At 51.2% G+C, this 19,046-nt stretch overlaps 1 protein-coding gene across 3 annotated transcripts in view; it reads right to left on the bottom strand.

Annotated features, from left to right (window-relative positions):
- Nucleotides 1–712: 712 nt before the first annotated feature.
- FBXO34 (F-box protein 34) overlaps nt 713–19,046 on the bottom strand; it is a 59,148-nt gene continuing 40,814 nt past the window's right edge. For all 3 annotated transcript variants that reach the window (XM_053390231.1, XM_053390316.1, XM_053390402.1), the window contains 2 exons: nt 4,784–4,993; nt 713–3,501 (listed from right to left, as the gene is read on the bottom strand). In XM_053390231.1, the coding sequence (XP_053246206.1) occupies nt 1,422–3,501; nt 4,784–4,863 (2,160 nt within the window). In that variant the 5' untranslated portion in view covers nt 4,864–4,993 and the 3' untranslated portion in view covers nt 713–1,421. The remainder of the gene's footprint in view (nt 3,502–4,783; nt 4,994–19,046) is intronic.

Here is a 19,046-nt window from a genome sequence, read left to right as displayed (position 1 = left end):
TCTTTGGGGCTGGCAGTGGGGGAAAGCAGCGCTTCCCCCTGCCAGCCCCAAAGAGCAGGTCGAAAGGAACCTGAAGCCTCCGAGTTGCCTTCACTGAAGCCTGAAGAGCGAGAGGGGTCAGTGCGCACCGACCCCTCTCGCTCTCCAGGCTTCCAAGGTAGCCGCCTGAAGCCTCCAGAGCGCAGCGGTAACTCCCGCTGCGCTGTGAAGGCTTTGGGTGAATGCAACACACCTTGTTTTAGAGGGGGAGAACAAGAAAAAGATTTTTTTCCCCTGTTCTCCCCCTCCTATGGTCCGGTGCGTCCTATAGAGCGAAAAATACGGTAAGCTGTCTTCATTAGGCAAAACAAGGCAACTGCCCCAGGTGGCAGATACATCTTCTTGTATGGCCCTCCTATGCACAAGGGCTGTGTGGCCTTGTCCTGGATGCCCTAAACCAACCTGCTGCCTTCTGGTGTAGTGGAAGATTCTTCCGTGCTGGTGGCTGCATGGCAAGACCCAACTACCAGTCCATGGGCTTGGGTATGCAGAAAAGGGAGGGCACATCATCCTGCCCCAGACAGCAAAGTGTCCTGGGCTGGCCCTGCTTCTCTGACCATAATGCAGAACACTTTCACATAGCCGGAATGCTTGCAATACCACCCCTTTTTAAGAGAGAGAGCATTAACGAGGAAAAATCTTGAGAGGAAAACAGAGGTGAGCAAGAGCAAGATTCAGAATGCACATTTTATTTTAAGGTAAAAAAAAAAATGAAACAAAAACCAGGTGAGGTGGGCATGGGAAGACAGAGCTTTTTCTCAACACACTTTGCTCTAAGAAAAACACCCCTCTTTCACTTGCTGCCACCCTAAGATATAACAAATATTTGTTCTAGCCTATTTTTTTAAGGTTGTCCAGTTAAACCATCTTTTCGAAGATTCCTCTTTTACCTATTTAGAGTTTCCTTCCAGAAACATTTTCAATATATATTTATATTTATATATATTTATATATGTATATTTTTGTACAGGATATACAGATTTGAAAATGAGACACAGTTGTTGCTTTTTACAACGACGACAACACGGGACTTGTAGCCGCAACACTCTCGTAGCTGCGTTGTAGTGATCTTCAACGTTGGTCAACCAGCTGTCAAGTCACTCTGATGGACAAGGAGATTCTGGGAATATTATGTACACGGAAGGGCTATTTCTCTCTCTCTCTCTTTCTCTAAAAGGTTAAAAAAGGCTCTTGTGATTTAGAAGTCATGTGCAGTTTCTTCATAGCCCTGTGGAAGCGGGAAATAGAAAGGGGGAGGGGGACCAAACAAAAAAACCACCCACAAAATTATATACAGTGTAAACATCACAAGGCATAAAACATCTTTTCCCCTCCCCACCTAGGAAGTGAGGCTCCACAAAGACTGCGCCAGGGAGGGCATGCTAACAGTCCTCTTCCGCCTCCCTGGGCTTCTTGTGCAGAGCACGGTTAAAGCTGTGGCAGGCAGGCACCCAGTGATTGTCGTGAAGGCCGAGCCTGCAGCCGGGGACGCTCCTCTGGGACCTGTGGCAGCACATCCAGTAGCCGGGTCCGTAGGGCAGCGCCTGGCAATAGGGCTTGGGATGCCAGCGGCACAGCGAGACGTCGCCCTTGGTGTACTTCTTCTTGCACTGCTTGCAGGGGTCTTCCCGGTAGCGGGGGTCGCGGACCCAGCGGGAGTCGGCCGGCCGGATGTTGTAGTACCCGATGAGGAACTTGAAGTACCCACAGGTGCACTTGAGCGCCACCAGGCTGCGGGTGGGTAGCAGCCCAAAAATCTTGACGATGATGTGGTGCGGAAGGAAGAGCAGGTACTGCTGCGGCTCCAGGAGCTGCTGGATTTTGAACCTGGTCTCCAGGAAGTCGTGAGATCTCTGCCGCTTCAGGCGCGAGGAGGCGAGGGCCTGCGGGGTGCTTTCTGAGGGCGCCTCCTGGGGCTCCCCGGCAGCAGGGGCGGGCAGGCGCAGGGCTTCATCGCCCAGGGAGGTTTCCTTCCCTTGAGGACCCACACGGCACTCTTCGGGGAGGGTCTCCTCCGAGCGCAGGCACTCCTGGGGGGCCTCGCACCTGGACAGGAGCAAGAAGAGTCTGCCCGGAAGAGGGTCTTCGCCCAAGGCGGCGTCAGAAGGCTGGGCAGCTCTGCAGCCGGCGTCCCTCTTGGTGACAGAGATACTAATGCTCACAGACTCTCTCACTCGCGCGTTGGGAGCCAGGCTGGGAAGAGGGGCCGGCTCCTTCGGCGTACAATCAACCGTCGCTTTTCTGCTGTGCAAGGAATGTGGGGGCGCCTGGGCAGCTTCAGGATATGTGGGTTTGCTCGCCTTCTCAGAACCGAGCCAGCCGCGGCTGGAGGAGACCGACCCTCCCTGCTCGAGAACGAGAAGGCCCTTCCCAGCACGGGCGTCTACGATCGAAGATAGCTGGCCTTCCAGCGGCGGACAGGGCTCTTCCTGGCTGGGAGCTTCTGGGGGCGCCTTGCTGGCGTCGTTCTCCGGGGGCGCCCCGCTCGCCAGCAGCATCCGCCCCACGTTCCGCCGGAAGCTGTTGTTCCTCGAGAGCGACCCTGCTTCGCGTTCGTTCTGGCGCCGGAGACACTCCGACTCCAGCTTGGCCACCATGTCCAGCACTCGAAGGGGCTCTGCCTGCTGCTCCCCATCGCTGCTGCTGCCACTGCTGCTGCTCGCCCCACAGGCTGCCTTTTCAGAGGGAGCTTCGCAGACTCCCGAGGTGGGGAAAGGTCCGGGAGAGGCTAGGGGAGCGGCTTTGGGCTGGCCAGGGAACTTGGTCACAGCAGAGGCACTAGGGCAGTTTTTGGAGCAGTCGGCCAGCAAGACGCTGGCTCTTTGCTCCAAGAAAGCAACCATCTCGACGACCGACAGGGGCCGCCCCGGGAAGCCCCCCTCCAGGCCGTCATTCACATTATGGACAGAGCAGTGCTCGATGCCGCAGGCAAATGGCTCAGGCTGGTAGCACCTCCCACTGGCCTCCCTCATCCTTTCCAGGTGGACCTTTGCCTTCTTGATATCCAGCGACTTTTTCCTGCGCTTAGTGGACCTCCCGTCGATGTCCCAGGTGCTCTTGTTCTTCACGGAGAGCACCCGGCTGCGGTCGCCGCATTGCTGGGCCGCAAAGAAGGCGACCTTCTCCTTGGTGTTCCCCGGCTTCACGATGGCCCAGATGTCCAGTGGCCCCTCTCCGTCGTCCCCCTGGTGGATGGTGGCCAGGAGGGCGGCTCTCCTCTCCTTCCCGCCGGGCCCTTCCGCGTGGCTCCTGCTGCTAGCGATGGTGTTGGGGGAGAGGGTCCCCAATGGCTTCCGGAGAGAGGGGGCAGGAAAGAGGCTTGGCTCGGGGCTGCTGGGCTTCTCCTCTTCTGCCAACCTCGGCTGGCTCATTGGTGGGCTTCGGGGAGAGTCCAGACTTATTTCCAGAGGCCGTTCTTTCTTCTGTAACTTGAGATAGGGCTTTAAGTGCATGCCAGATATTCTAGGAGAGAGAGAAATGCACGGATTAAAAACCGATACCATTGCTGATTTTTGAAGTGTGCTTGCTTTTGTACACAAGGAGCCAGGAGCTGAGAGATCAGGGAGATGGGATACCTTTTTTATAGAGTAGGTAGGGAGTTGTGTGTTCATACATGCACATGTGTGCGCACACACAAACACACGTGTGTGAGAGAGAAACTGAGAGAGGACGACACCCCTGGCTAAAGTCAATGTTGGTTGGGGCTGATGGAAGTTCTAGTCCAAAATACCAGGGGGAGGGAGGTATTAGCTTGGGGAAGGCTCTGATATAAATTGGACCCTAAAGCTACAGGAAGAAGGAACTTCAGTAACAGTGAACAAACTCATTTTCGGCCTCTCAAGACTCAGTTCATTTTTCAAATTGATTATTTGTTTGGATTTTATTTCTAAGGCTGAGCGGAAGACCCGTCATCCTGTCAGGACTTCAGAGCAGAGGATGCTGACCCACAATTACCTAAGCCATGACCTTAGCATGATTTCTCAAGCACCCATGAATTTTTGGAGGAGTCTGGCATCTTCTGTCTTAGCACGAGGGAGTTAGAAATGAAGGCCCAGACACATCTTAGGAGGGTGGCATTTCCTTCCTAGGGTGTTGGTGTTTTTTTAACCGATCATTGTTGTCATAAGCTGTTTCGAGGGTCCCACTTTGGCAGGCAAGGGACACAAATATTTATAATGAAGAACAGTGGTAACTTGGATCCTGAAAAACCATGGAACTTGGAAGTTTTGGTTCCTGAACGCTGCAAACCTGGAAGTGATTGTTCTGGTCTGCAAATGTCATTGTGGAACCCAAACGTCTGACGGAGCTTCCATGGCTTCTGATAGGCTGCAGGAGCTTCCTGCAGTCAATCAGAAGAAGTGGTTTGGTTTTCGAACATTTTGGAAGTCGAACGGACTTCCAGAACAGATTCCATTCGACTTCCAAGGTCCGACTGTACACACTGGGAAAATAGCTGACTTATTCCTATCCTCTGCTTCTTGTTTTCTAGTCAGCCACTCTGTCTATAAAAGACCACAGCCTTTCCCTTTGCAATTCTGACACAAACTGCCTTCATCGTAGGAGACATCAGAGTCACCTGGGACCCAAAATAAGTCTATAAATAGCCAGGAATCCAGTGTTCCTCCTCGTTTCCTTGGGATCCTTGCTTAAAAATGGGTTTTTCAGCCACCAAGAGCCTATCGGAAGGCAGCTGAGATAGAATGTGTTTGCCCAGGAGAAATGGGGGCTCTGCATCTAACCATACCGTTTGACCGGGTGTAACGCGGAGGATGTGGAATTCAGCAGTTCCCGGTGGAGGCCAGCTCGGCAGGAACTCTTCATCATAACTCTCCCCTCCACCTCCACCTGCGGCAGGTTGTCACAGCCAATCCATCCCGGTCCTCTGGCGGGGCTCCTGCCTGAACTTATCTCGCTCCACACGGCGGTCAACTGGGTCTTTGGCACCTAAAAAACGCTGGGGGGAAATGAAAACGGGCGTTGTTAGAACGCATCAAAGATACACAAACCATTGTGCATTATGCACACCAGCAGCACTGAGGCTGCTATTAAGGGAACTGCATGTTTAAACATAAAAATACAGGAAGGTGCCTTATAGGGGGTCAGGCAACTGGCTCACCTCATGCAGCAATGTCTATTTATTATTATTTATCACATTTATGCCTCACTTTTTACTCCAAGGAGCTGAAGAAGAAGAAGAAGAAGAAGAAGAAGAAGAAGAAGAAGAAGAAGAAGAAGAAGAAGAAGAAGAAGAGTAGTAGTAGTAGTAGTAGTAGTAGTAGTTTGGATTTGATATCCCACTTTATCACTACCCTAAGGAGTCTCAAAGCAGCTAACATTCTCCCTTTCCTCCCTCCCCCACAACAAACACTCTGTGAGGTGAGTGGGGCTGAGAGACTTCAAAGAAGTGTGACTGGCCCAAGGTCACCCAGCAGCTGCATGTGGAGGAGCGGAGACACGAACCTGGTTCCCCAGATTACGAGACTACTGCTCTTAACCACTACACCACACTGGCTCTCCAGTGAAGGCTGAATACAAGGTGGTTCTCCCCCTCCTCGTTTAACCACCACAACAAACCTGTGAGGCAGCTTGGGCTGAGAGGCAGTGACTGACTCCAAGGTCACCCAGGGAGCTTCTGGGCCAAGTTGGGATTTGAACCCTGCTGTTGCAAATCCTAGTCTTGACACTCTAACCACTGCACCACACCGTTGTTGGACTGCAACTCCCCGGTGGTCCAGGATGATGGGAGCTGCAGTCGAGTAATACCCAGAGGGCACCCCTGCTCACAGATGACTTTGGGCGCAGCGTACAGAGTTGACACCCACCAGCCTGCCTTGCCCTGATGCCTTCCAGCACCCAGGCAGGATGGCCAGTGGTCAAGGATGATGGGAGATCATCCCAATGCCACCCTTGGTCTACAACAACTGGTAGCAAATCTCCAGGGTTTCAGATAGGAGTTTTGTCTCCCTAGTAATGTATGGCGGTTTATGGGGTGTTAAGGGGAGGGGGTAGTATCTCTGCTGGGAGACACATCGTGCTCTTTCTGGGACACTTTGTCCACCTTTGGTCCCCTGCACTCAGCTCTCGCCTGCAGCTCCTAGAAGCTGTCAGCGTGCGGCAGTGGCCACACCCCGGGAAACAGCTTCAGCTGTTTACCAGCTCCATCTGGTACGTAGGCTGAGACCCTATCTGCCTGCGGACTGTCTCGCCAGAGTGGTGCATGCTCTGGTTATCTCCCGCTTGGACTACTGCAATGCGCTCTACGTGGGGCTACCTTTGAAGGTGACTCGGAAACTACAACTAATCCAGAATGCGGCAGCTAGACTGGTGACTGGGGGCGGCCGCCGAGACCATATAACACTGGTCTTGAAAGACCTACATTGGCTCCCAGTACGTTTCCGAGCACAATTCAAAGTGTTGGTGCTGACCTTTAAAGCCCTAAACGGCCTCGGTCCAGTATACCTGAAGGAGCGTCTCCACCCCCATCATTCTGCCCGGATGCTGAGGTCCAGCGCTGAGGGCCTTCTGGTGGTTCCCTCATTGCGAGAAGCAAAGCTACAGGGAACCAGGCAGAGGGCCTTCTCGGTAGTGGCGCCCGCCCTGTGGAACGCCCTTCCAGCAGATGTCAAAGAGATAAACAACTACCTGACATTCAGAAGACATCTTAAGGCAGCCCTGTTCAGGGAAGTTTTTAACATGTGATATTTTACTGTATTTTTGGTTTTTATGGAAGCCGCCCAGAGTGGCTGGGGAGGCCCAGCCAGATGGGCGGGGTATAAATAATAAATTATTATTATTATTATAAACCAGGGGAGGGGAGCTGATGGGTGTCAAACCCTCGGTGAGTTAAAAGGCTAAGGAGGAAACCTGACACACAGCCTGTCGGATGGTGCCTTGTACACCTCCTTGCAGCAACTCCTGCAGCCAAGCTGGTGCCAAACGCATTGCTCTGCTTTCCTTTGGACCACATCAGCCAGTCTAAGATGGGGGGGGGGGTCTTGTCATCCGGGCAGCCCAGGACCTCCATAGGCTTGAGACCCCTGGATGTCACTTAGGTGCTGCTAACACAGCAAAAACAACGCGGGAGGCAGCAGTTACGAGTTGCTGGTCTCTGCAGCCGCAGCAGGCGCTGTGATTCTCCAGCAGACTGACTTTGCCCCCAGAGGCACGCTTCCTTGTCTCTCAGGACAGAGGGAGGGCAACAACCTGGGACCTCCTGCCCACACAGTGTATATACTCTGCCCCTGAGCTGCAGTCTTATGTCCCATCCTCCCCCCCCCCCATCTCCTGTGACAGCCACACACGTTCTCAACAACTGCACCTTGGGAAGAAGGGTGCTGTGGCATCGAACAGCTTGCCATTGTCTTTTGGCAAAGGATGGGTTGGTCCCATAATATGATGTTTCACCCTTTTTCTGGTCCTTGGACCCCTCACATTATAGGGAAGTGGAAAGTAGGAGCAGCAGAACTGCTTATGCTGCTGGCTTTCAAAATCCAGGCAACATATTGGATTTCAGGGGAGTAGAGGCTGACACACAGCAGGAGTGACTGCCCTTGGTAGCCCCTTGGGCCAAGGAGACTGAAGAATGAGCACAAGCACAGCTGCTAGGGGACTTTTTCCCAATCTGCTCCTTGCAGCATGTGTGCCTCTCCCTCTTCCATGCACCTCCCCGCCCCCCAATTCACTTGAGTGTAGGATTGTTGTTTTTCCACACAAGAGCGTTTGCCTCCCCACTGGAGAGAACCTGGAGGGAAGCCTGGAAAACGTCAGACACAAACACGTGACCTGCAGGCAGAGCCCAGGGTGGAAAACAAGCCCTGAGCTGGAAAAAAATATATGGATTAGTCAGTGCCAAGGCAGTGGAATGTCATCTGGTTAAATACTGGTTGGTATCTAGGAAATCGTGCCACCGAGTTGCTAAACAGGCCGTACTGGCAATTAGGTGGCAGCATGTGGCTTTGTAAGCCTTCATCTGTGCAGCGCTGCATCCGGAATCTTGTCAAGCGCTTCAGAACGACAGCCTTGTTTAGACTCTCTTCCTGCACTCGGTCCAAATTTCTGCAGATCTAAAATCCCTGACTAAGCAGACACAGGCGTAGGTCTGCCACCATACTACTACTAGGAAACTGTAATACATTTCCGAGCACAATTCAAAGTGTTGGTGGGTGCTAACCTTCCCCCCCCCCCTTAGCTCTGACAATGTTTTATTTGAGTACATACCCTGAAGTTTTGTTATGCAGGCCAGATTTTTCTTTAAAAACCAACTCTCGATTTTTATACATGTAATGCAAATTTAGTTTTAGGTTTTTAAGTTTTGCTTTAACCCCCCCCCCAAATGTCATGTAACAAAACATCTTCCATCTTTCATACAAAGTAACACTTTGGTTTCCTTTTCTTCCCGACTGCTAGTAGAAAGCAGTGATAAAACTTTGGACTGTATTCAGTGGTTTGATGTATTGGCTTACAAAAAGTTGCATACAAAGACCCGTTCCCCGCTCCCACCTCAATGCAAAAATTCCAAAGTACACTCTGACAGCTAATGCCCGTGTTGGTGCTGACCTTTAAAGCCCTAAACGGCCTCGGTCCAGTATATCTGAAGGAGCGTCTCCACCCCCATCGTTCTGCCCGGACACTGAGGTCCAGCTCTGAGGGCCTTCTGGCGGTTCCCTCACTGCAAGAAGCCAAGTTACAGGGAAGCAGGCAGAGGGCCTTCTCGGTGGTGGCGCCCACCCTATGGAACGCCCTCCCACCAGATGTCAAGGAGATGAGTAACTACACGATTTTCCAATATATCTGAAGGCAGTCCTACTACTACAAGATCTCCCTTTTAAACAAGGGGCTGCCACCGGTTTGCCAAGCCCTTCCCCCCCCCACCTGGCCAAAGCCTCTCCCTTTATACCTTGACCACCCCTCTTCTTCTCTCTCACAGCCTGTCTGAAGCCACCACCCCTCATGGTTTGTCCAAACCGCCAGCATCTTTTAAAGGAGGGTAGAAGGCCCTTCCGAGAGGCGTCTGCCCAAGCGCAGACTGTGCTCCTTCAGAGAGCGGTTTGCCAAACTAGTCTCTGGTGTGCCTCCCACATGCCTTTATACAGCTCTTTTCTGGTGCCTGCCAGCTGTGCTGCCTGCTTGTTTTCCTGCTGGTCTGTCATCACATTGGAACTGCCATGGCCACCCACATGATACCCACATGACCTGAAGGTGCTGCTGTGCAATGCCAGGTCAATGATTCATAAGACCACTGCCATCCATGACTTGATCATGGATGGAGGACTTGACCTGGCATGTGTAACAGAGACTTGGTTGGATGAAGCAGATGGGCCTGTCCTTGCCGCTGCTTGTCCACCAGGTTTCTCTTACGCACAGCAACCCAGGTCATGTGGGCGGGGAGGGGGGGTTGCAGTGATTTTTAGGGAGTCATTAGTTTGCACCAGGCGTCCTATTGGGAAGACCCAGTTTTCCGAGTGCATGTTCTGGAAGTTGGGCAATAGGGGCAGTACAGGATTCCTTTTGGTGTACCGACCTCCCCGCTGCACCAAGGATTCCCTGCCCGAGCTGCTTCAGGTCGTGGCGGATGTTCTCCTGGAGACACCTAGCTTGGTCGTCCTAGGGGATTTTAACATCCATGCCGACACGACCTTACAAGGGGCCGCTCGGGACTTCGTGGAAAGCATGGCCTCCATGGGGCTGTCCCTGAATAAGTCTGGCCCAACCCATAGCCGCGGACATGCCTTGGACCTGGTGTTTACCTCCATGGATGTTGGTGATCTGACACTAAGTAAAAGCGAAACGAAAGAAGTGCCATGGTCAGATCACTTCCTGGTGCAACTGGACTTCTCTGCGACCCATCCCCTCTGCAGGGAGGTGGGACCAATTCGGATGGTCCGCCCCCACCACTTAATGGATCCAAATGGTTTCCAGAGAGTGGTAGGGGATGCTTTATCCCATGTTGATGGCCTTTCAGCTGATTCCCTGGTGGCCCGCTGGAATGTGGAGTTAACCAGGGCTATTGACTGTTTGGCTCCGAAGCGCCCTCTCCGATTGCATGGAGCCCGGACAGCCCCGTGGTTTTCCACGGATCTGAGGGCAATGAAACAATCGTTGAGACGGCTAGAGCGCCGGTGGCGGATAACTCATTCCGAATCTGACCGGACACAGGTTAGAGCTCAACGTCGAGCCTACCAAGTGGCGATAGCGACGGCGAAGAAGAATTTCTTCACCGCCTCTATTGCATCTGCAGAAAACAGCAGCAGGAGACTTTTTCAGGTGGTTCACAATTTAGCGGAACCACCTGCAACATCGGGGCCCAGTATGGGCCACATGTTCTCCTGCAATGATTTTGCAAAGTTTTTTGCAGATAAAATCGCTCAGATTCGGGAAGAAGTAGACTCCACCGTGGGAGCAGGGCCGGGGCGGGAGAGTGCTAGAGTTCTGTCTAGTCAAGTTGAGTGGGATCAATTCCAATCTGTTACCTCCGAGGATGTGGACAGGCTGCTTGGACGAGTGAAACCAACCACCTGTCTCCTGGATCCTTGCCCATCCTGGCTTATAAAAGCTAGCCGGGAAGGACTGGGCGATGGGCTTCGTGGGGTAGTGAATGCTTCCCTCCGTGAGGGAGCCTTCCCAGACCCGCTGAAAGAGGCGGTTATTAAACCGCTTCTTAAAAAACCATCTTTAGATGCGGCCACGATGGCCAACTATCGCCCAGTCTCAAATCTTCCATTCTTGGGCAAGGTGATTGAGCGAGCGGTTGCCGAACAACTCCAGGCACGCCTGGAAGAAGCGGACCATTTGGATCCCTTCCAGTCGGGATTCAGGCCTCATCATGGGACTGAAACTGCCTTGGTCGCACTGGTTGATGATCTCCGGCGGGCTAGAGACAAAGGTGAGAGTTGTTTCCTAGTTCTGCTGGATCTCTCAGCGGCGTTTGACACCATCGACCATAACATCCTTCTGGACCGTCTTGAGGGGCTGGGAGCTGGGGGCACTGTCATACAGTGGTTCCGCTCCTTCCTCCTGGGCCGTGTTCAGAAAGTGGTGGTGGGGGATGAGTGTTCGGACCCCTGGGCTCTCACTTGTGGGGTGCCTCAGGGTTCTGTCCTCTCCCCCATGCTTTTCAACATTTACATGCAGCCGCTGGGAGAGATCATCAGGAGGTTTGGGCTGGGTGTTCATCAGTATGCGGATGATACCCAGCTCTACCTCTCTTTTAAATCAGAACCAGTGAGGGCGGTGAAGGTCCTGTGTGAGTGTCTGGAGGCGGTTGGAGGATGGATGGCGGCTAACAGATTGAGGTTGAATCCTGACAAGACAGAAGTACTGTTTTTGGGGGACAGGAGGCGGGCAGGTGTGGAGGATTCCCTGGTCCTGAATGGGGTAACTGTGCCCCTGAAGGACCAGGTGCGCAGCCTGGGAGTCATTTTGGACTCACAGCTGTCCATGGAGGCACAGGTCAAATCTGTGTCCAGGGCAGCTGTTTACCAGCTCCATCTGGTACGTAGGCTGAGACCCTATCTGCCTGCGGACTGTCTCGCCAGAGTGGTGCATGCTCTGGTTATCTCCCGCTTGGATTACTGCAATGCGCTCTACGTGGGGCTACCTTTGAAGGTGACTCGGAAACTACAACTAATCCAGAATGCAGCAGCTAGACTGGTGACTGGGGGCGGCCGCCGAGACCATATAACACCGGTCTTGAAAGACCTACATTGGCTCCCAGTACGTTTCCGAGCACAATTCAAAGTGTTGGTGCTGACCTTTAAAGCCCTAAACGGCCTCGGTCCAGTATACCTGAAGGAGCGTCTCCACCCCCATCGTTCAGCCCGGACGCTGAGGTCCAGCGCCGAGGGCCTTCTGGCGGTTCCCTCATTGCGAGAAGCAAAGCTACAGGGAACCAGGCAGAGGGCCTTCTCGGTAGTGGCACCCGCCCTGTGGAATGCCCTTCCAGCAGATGTCAAAGAGATAAACAACTACCTGACATTCAGAAAACATCTTAAGGCAGCCCTGTTCAGGGAAGTTTTTAACGTGTGATATTTTACTGTATTTTTGGTTTTTATGGAAGCCGCCCAGAGTGGCTGGGGAGGCCCAGCCAGATGGGCGGGGTATAAATAATAAATTATTATTATTATTATTATTATGGGAACTGCAGTCAGATGACAGACTTACAGTTTTATTATCTAGCAAGAAAACAGAGTGTGCCTAGTCCTCATGATCAAACTGAAAAGCTCTGAAATGCTTTTACGGTGCCTCATGATGATGGAGAACCCAAGAAGGGTTCTTGCAATGGATGGGAGGGGGCGTCACCAGTGCCCTGTTCCGCTCTTTGCCCTCCTCACATTGCTCCTGTTCCCACTGCCTGTACTACCCATCTCAGCTCAATATCTGTGCACTGTATGCCTTCCAGACCCAGCACTGCTGTCCCCTTCATACGGTTCACCAGAAGGCACTTTATAAAAGCATGAGAGAAGTACTGGGCACCAACAGGGCTTTGAGATCATAGCTGAATACTGATAAAAGATTCGGTGGGAAAGGACAAATGCAGCAGCATCAGAGGGGGCTCCAAGATATTGCTGCCTCCGGACCTTTCTCAGCCCTAACCCAGCCCTCCCCCAACATGCAGGCACAAGCAAATCCCCAACAGGAGGCGCTGGGATGTTTGCAGAATACCACCAGAAGTGATAGAATCTGTGTTATTGTACCCTGCCTGGCTATATGGAAAATGACTCTCCATTTGAGGGATGATGATAAGGGGCAAATTCACGTGCGTTATCTTTGTGGAACAGATGAGATGCTGAATGGCATTCTTGCCGACAGAAATTCACTCACACCTCCTTTGTGCAGGGGAAGGCCAGTTCTAAAAAATAGTGTACTATCTTGTCCTTTGTGTTGCCTCTTATCTGCAGTGTTTTTCTGGAAATAAACTCTTTTAAGCCACAGCCCATATGTGTGTGTGTGTTTTCAATCAAATGTGAGCAGGTGGTTAGCGTATCTCACCCTGTGAAAAGCAACTGAACTCAGCACCAAAATGAAGCCCTGCCACCTTCTCTTCTTCCTGGAAAGTCACCCTTATTTAATTTTTCTGATTAGCTACACCCCTGTGTTACTATTTATATATATACTGGGATTTGGGGTAAAAAATAAAGGTACTATAAGGAGTCCATACGGAGGTCCATAAGGTCCATAAGGAGAAGAAAACCAACAGTTCAGCAATAACTTTATGGGACTAACCAAGCTATCACCAAAGAGTGGCAAAGCTTTTGGATTCTCCAGGACCCTTCATCAGGAAAAAATGTTACTCAAAGCAGGGGAGTAAAGGAGAGACTTTATAAAAAAGAGGGGGGGGGACACAAAAATTAGGTTGATGTTGTAGCCATGAGGGCAGCCTAATTTTTGTGCAATCTTCACCCTCTTGCCCCTCACTCACTACTTTGTTTAGCATCTTGCCTGCTGAAGAGTGGGCGCAAATTGGACATCAGGAACGGCAATATCCATAAAGGCTAGTGGGAGAACATCTCAACCTCCCAGGACACACTGTAGGTGGCTGCTCTGGAACAAGTGAAGGACAACATGAAACTGCCGAATTCATCAAGACGTTTAATGCCATCACTTGCGGATTAACTGGAGACAAACATTTTTTTTAATCACGCCACATGTGTTAACTGCTTGCACAGATAGCAATATCTGTGTTATCTTGGACTGTTTCTTGCAAAGGTGCAGGTGTTAATACAATCGTCTCAGTAGCAATCGCTAATCTGCCACTATGAAGGCTTAAAGGTGTGCCTATTTAACATATATATTAAGTTCCAATTATCACCGGCTGTAATTTTTGCATCTCATCCAACTCCCACCTTAAAGTTTTCTTCTTCCTATACCTGCCAACTAAAATGCCACCTTCGTGTACCTGATGAAATGGGCTTGAGTCCCCAGTCTGATTGTTCCATCATGGTTACTCCCGTAAGAAGCAGCCCAAGACCATCCTCAAACTGGTCCCAATTTTGCAGAAGGTTGCTCTGCATCCTGGACTCTTCCACTCCAGCAGGCAATGGGAATTCAGCATGGGAAAGAAAAAAACCCTTCAGGTCCCCATGAGAGCAGTTGGGAGTGTAGGTGGTACTCATGGGGCGACAGAGGATGGTGAGGAAATGGGGGTCAGTGCACAGGAACCAGAGGGAGCCCCGTTTCCACAAACTCGGAAGGGATCAGCCTCGGAGTCAAGGCTTAAAAGGGGAGCAGAGCTGAGGTGCTGGGTCTGCAGCATCTGGGCTTGATGAGGCCATGGCAACCTCACCTGTCCTGAGCCTAATCCAGCTGAGGAATCACAACCCTCCTCCCAGAGCTAATGAGCCCCACCTGGCCAGCTAGGGAGCTGGGTTGTGGGCCTTTGCCTGCCTCAGCCTCCCAGAGCAGGGTTTATCCAATCTTGGGACTTCAGCTAGCAGGATCAGTGGTCAGGGATGATGGATGAACTGTAATCCAAAAACAGACAGAGACCCAGGTTTGAGGAACACTGTCCTAGAGCGTACCTGCCACTGCTCCCTACGCAAAGGAAAGAGCAGAACACACACAAAAGTACACTTTTTTTTTTGCAAAAGAGACACAAAACTTTTGATTTATGAGCATGTTTAAATTATCCAATATTAAAAGCTCAGGGGAAGGCATCAGTATTTTTAATCACGGGTTCTTATGGGAGTTTTCTTTCTACACATTGTCTTCCTCCTTCTTTGTATTCCTGCTTGCGTGTTCACAGAGACGGAGGCCCCTGGTCCATGTGCACTGACCCCGATCCCCTTGCCCTTCTCTGTTGCCCTGTGAGTACTTTCCAAGCCCCCAACCTCTCCTTCTCCATCCCCAGCTTGCCCCAATCATGGCTGCACCCCTCGCTGGGATCCCCTTCCTCTTCCCCATTGTCCTGCCGGTTTGTGACACTGAACTGAACCTCGACTGCGTTTCCTGACTGTCGCACTTTGGACTTGGCTTGCTGCATTGAACCTGGACCATATTTCTGAACCACTTGCCAGCATTTGCCCTTGGGACTGTATACACCAGCAGGACTGGTCGCCAAGTACGCCGGGGTTCAGGACACCAATGATCAAGGATGATGGGCGCTGCAGTCCAGCAAAATCTGGAGGGCACCACATTAGCTACCCCTGCCATACAGAAACATTGCACCTGCACAAACACACACAACTACAACTGGCCACAAGGTTTGGCCAAGGCTCTCCAATCCCACATGCCTGAAGCCCCGCATGCAAGCATGTATAAACATCACCTGTGACAGAATTTGGAGGCTCCTTACAACCATTTCACTGCTGCAGGTCATTTGTAAGGGTCCCTCAGTCTCAGTAAGAATTTCTAGGCCAGTGGTGTCCAAACTTTTTTCAAAGAGGGCCAGATTTGATGATGTGAAGGGCCGGGAGGGCCGACCAAAGTTGTTGTTTTTTAGGGTTGAAGTTGTTGAGGGGTTTTTTTAAAGATTTTACCCCAGGTAATGGTGCTGGAGGAGACTCTTGAGAGTCCCATGGACTGCAAGAAGATCAAACACATCCATTCTTAAGGAAATTAGCCCTGAGTGCTCATTGGAAGGACAGATTGTGAAGCTGAGGCTCCAATACTTTGGTCACCTCATGAGAAGAGAAGACTCCCTGGAAAAGACCCTGATGTTGGGAAAGATGGAGGGCACAAGGAGAAGGGGACGACAGAGGACGAGATGGTTGGACGGTGTTCTCGAAGCTACAAACATGAGTCTGACCAAACTGCGGGAGGCAGTGAAAGACAGGAGTGCCTGGCGTGCTCTGGTCCATGGGGTCATGAAGAGTCGGACACGACTAAACGACTAAACAACAACAACCCCAGGTAATAAACCAACCGGCGGGCCAGTTTAGGCCCCCAAAACGGACTTTGGACATGCCTGTTCTAGGCGGTCAGTCTTTGAAATCTGTGACTGCAGAAACAAGGAGTCTTCTGATACCTTATGTCTTCAAAAGCACCGCTTCATGGCTGATAGAGCGTGCCATTTGTATGCACCCAATTAGGCTTCAGGGTGGCCTGATGTGGTAGATGAAAGACATTCAACCAGGATATTCAATTAAATGTTCTATCTGTTCTGGTAATCAAAGCATCTCAACCAGATGGGCCTTTCAAAAAGTCACTAGGTTCTTTTGAGATTCAGATCTAACTAGGGCCAAAGCTTAGGAGATGCCCAGGAGGACTGTACAAGAACAGCAGCAGTGCCCACCTCCAGGCAGATCAGGGGCTTTGGGAGGAAAATAAGCAGCCACTCTCCACATTGCTAACTTTCCATCGAAAGCAGAAAGTGACTTACAGCTGAAGGAATGTTGATAACTGAGGTTTTATTTCCCACTTGCTCTCTCGCGTCCTCCTGAATAACCTGTTTTTAAGGCAAAATGGGGAACACCTCAAGCCTTGATTCAAAGAGCTGGCAAAGCACTTGCCACTGCAAACACTGAATCTACACACATTTCCAGTCTGGCAGGATTTGGATTCTGCTGCAGCCAAGCTGTTGATGCAGCAAGAAGAGAGGAAGATTTAAGAGCTGAAAAAGGAACTGGGAACCATTCAGATATTTGGGAGGCAACATATGCCCAGGAAACACTGTGAGGAAGGTCAAAAGCAGCTCAGAGGCAGAGCTGCATGCAAAAGACTCCAGGGTTCAGTCTCCAGCATATTTGGGTAGGGCTGGAAAAGATTCCCTGCCTGAAACCTTACAAGAACTGCTGCCAATCAGTGTGGGCAATACTGAGCTAGATGGACCAATGGCTAGACTCAATGTGAGGCAGCTTGCCATCCTCCTATGGCCTCAGACTCTTGTATGAATTCTGAGAACCTTATGGCTGGTTTGCACATCCACACACTGCCACGTAAATTACGTTACACAGGATGGCTTGCAGGTGGACCGTGCAAACTGATGCTCCAAGGTTGCCTTTGAACAGATCCTTGTGAACAGTGCACTCACAATTCAGGGAAGCCAAAGGACAAGCAAGAATCTCTCATCTGTTGCTTTGCCTCGTCGCCAGGTGTTTCCTACGCCCCGCTGTGAAACTTAGCAGGTTCAGGGGGATCTTGGTTTCCCCCTGATGTCTGGAAGAGCATACAAAAGAGCTGGAAAATAGGACCAGGAAGCACTCAGCCCATGCCCATCACCAACCCCAGACTCTGCGTCCACCAAACTTTCAGGTAACGACAGGGAGAATTTGGGCAAGTTACACTATCGGCTATCTGAGGTTGTTTCAGAACTACATCAAGAGTGGCTGTTTGTGAATGTTTAACCTATGGTTACCAGATTTTTTTCAATGAATCCGGGGACCCCTCCCTCCCCCCTTCTTTTGAAGCTGAGTAGCAACAGGGAGTCAGTAGCGAGGATGGTGAGGCAAAAGATCCTGGGCCCAAGCACACATGCATATTGTATAAAGGTGCAAAGCCCTTCAAATGGGGACTTCCGGCGAGGAAAAATGGGGGGCGCCAACGCAGCAAGCAGCTCCTGAAGCTAGCCAGAGCCAACTGCGCTACCAGGCTGGCTCCGGGCTGCTGAGGCTGCCGCGGCCACGTTTCCCAGGACAGATTTGTAAATATGGGGGCATTCCAGAGACGGAATTTGTCCAGGGACAGATTTGCAAATCCAGGGACTGTCCCCAGGAACCGGGGACGTCTGGTAACCCTAGTTTAACCCCCACCTCTAAAAAGGAAAACGCAATAAATCACTGTGGTATCCTTCTCTCTCACTCACTCATTGCAGCAAGGAGGCCACTTCCATCTGAGTGTCGTGTGCATTTGTTGTACACACGTAGCCTCTTCCTTTTGTCGTGCACCAGGCATGGGGAACCACGGACCCTCCAGAGGTTGTTGGACTACAACTCCCATCATCCCCAGGACCACTGGCCATACTGGCTGGCATAATGGGAGTCTGACAGCATCCGGAGGATCACATGTTCCCCACAGCTGTGGGAGCTTTTGGATAGCTCGGTTGGAGCATGGTGCTACTAACATCAAGGCTGCAGGTCTGATCCCTGTATGGGACAGCTGCATATTCCTCGGGGTCCCTCACAACGCTACAATTCTATGATTCCCAGCTGGGACTGGCCAAGCCTCTTAGCTGGAGAGAGAGGAAGAGGCCCAGGGAAGCCTCCAAGCGTCTTCACTGCCCCTAAGAAATATTCTGCAAGACTTTGTGCAAATCACTTCTTCCAAGGAGTGTGTGTGTAGAAATCCAAGCCGCTTGCTTTTTCCATTCTGGGTGATCCCAGCATTGTTTTACAGCACCGATACTGGAGAGCTGACAGTTTTCCAGCTGGGGGTTGCTGTTTTCATCACCGCTACTAAAACACACACCCTCCCAACTCACACTGACAAGTATCTGGAAAGTCGCTGGAAGAGCCTCACACCCTGAAGAATGGAGGGGGGGAAAGTCCACAGAGAAATGAAACGATGTGCTGGACCACCAGCAAAAAGCCCATGGCTGTGAGAGGAGTTGCGCTGCAAACACACACACACACACACACACACACACACACACACACTCAGGGAAACTAATGGCTACAAAAAATTGCCCCATTCAGGATTGTTTTCTTTAAAAGACAAGACACATGCATTCCACTTTTTAAAGAACTGTTTCCTTTTAACTGCAGAGAAACCAAGAACCAGCTGTGGATCCCTGGAAAGATTCAGTGTGTGTTTGTGTGTGTAGACCCAGACTTACTCTAGTATGTGCAGTAGCCAATGTGCTGTCAGACTACAACTGCCATCATCCCTGATTATTGACCACACTCACTGGGGCTGATGGGAGTTGTAGTCCAACACCAGACTGGACATTGATTTAAAACTTCTTCCCCATGTTCAAAAGTGGTGTATAAGCAAAGTTCTTAAAACACGGTAAAAATCACTAAATCGGTTTCATACAATGACCTGCTTCACATGGAAGCACATGGCTAAGTGTGAATGAGTGAGCGGGTTAGTACTCAAAGGGAAAATCCTGGCTGCTTTGACCCTCTCTCGATTCT

The sequence above is a fragment of the Podarcis raffonei genome, chromosome 1, assembly GCF_027172205.1.
Source record: "Podarcis raffonei isolate rPodRaf1 chromosome 1, rPodRaf1.pri, whole genome shotgun sequence".
Classification (NCBI taxonomy): domain Eukaryota; kingdom Metazoa; phylum Chordata; class Lepidosauria; order Squamata; family Lacertidae; genus Podarcis; species Podarcis raffonei.
Note: the sequence above shows the minus strand (reverse complement) of the source record. Positions and strands in the feature narration are given on the sequence as shown.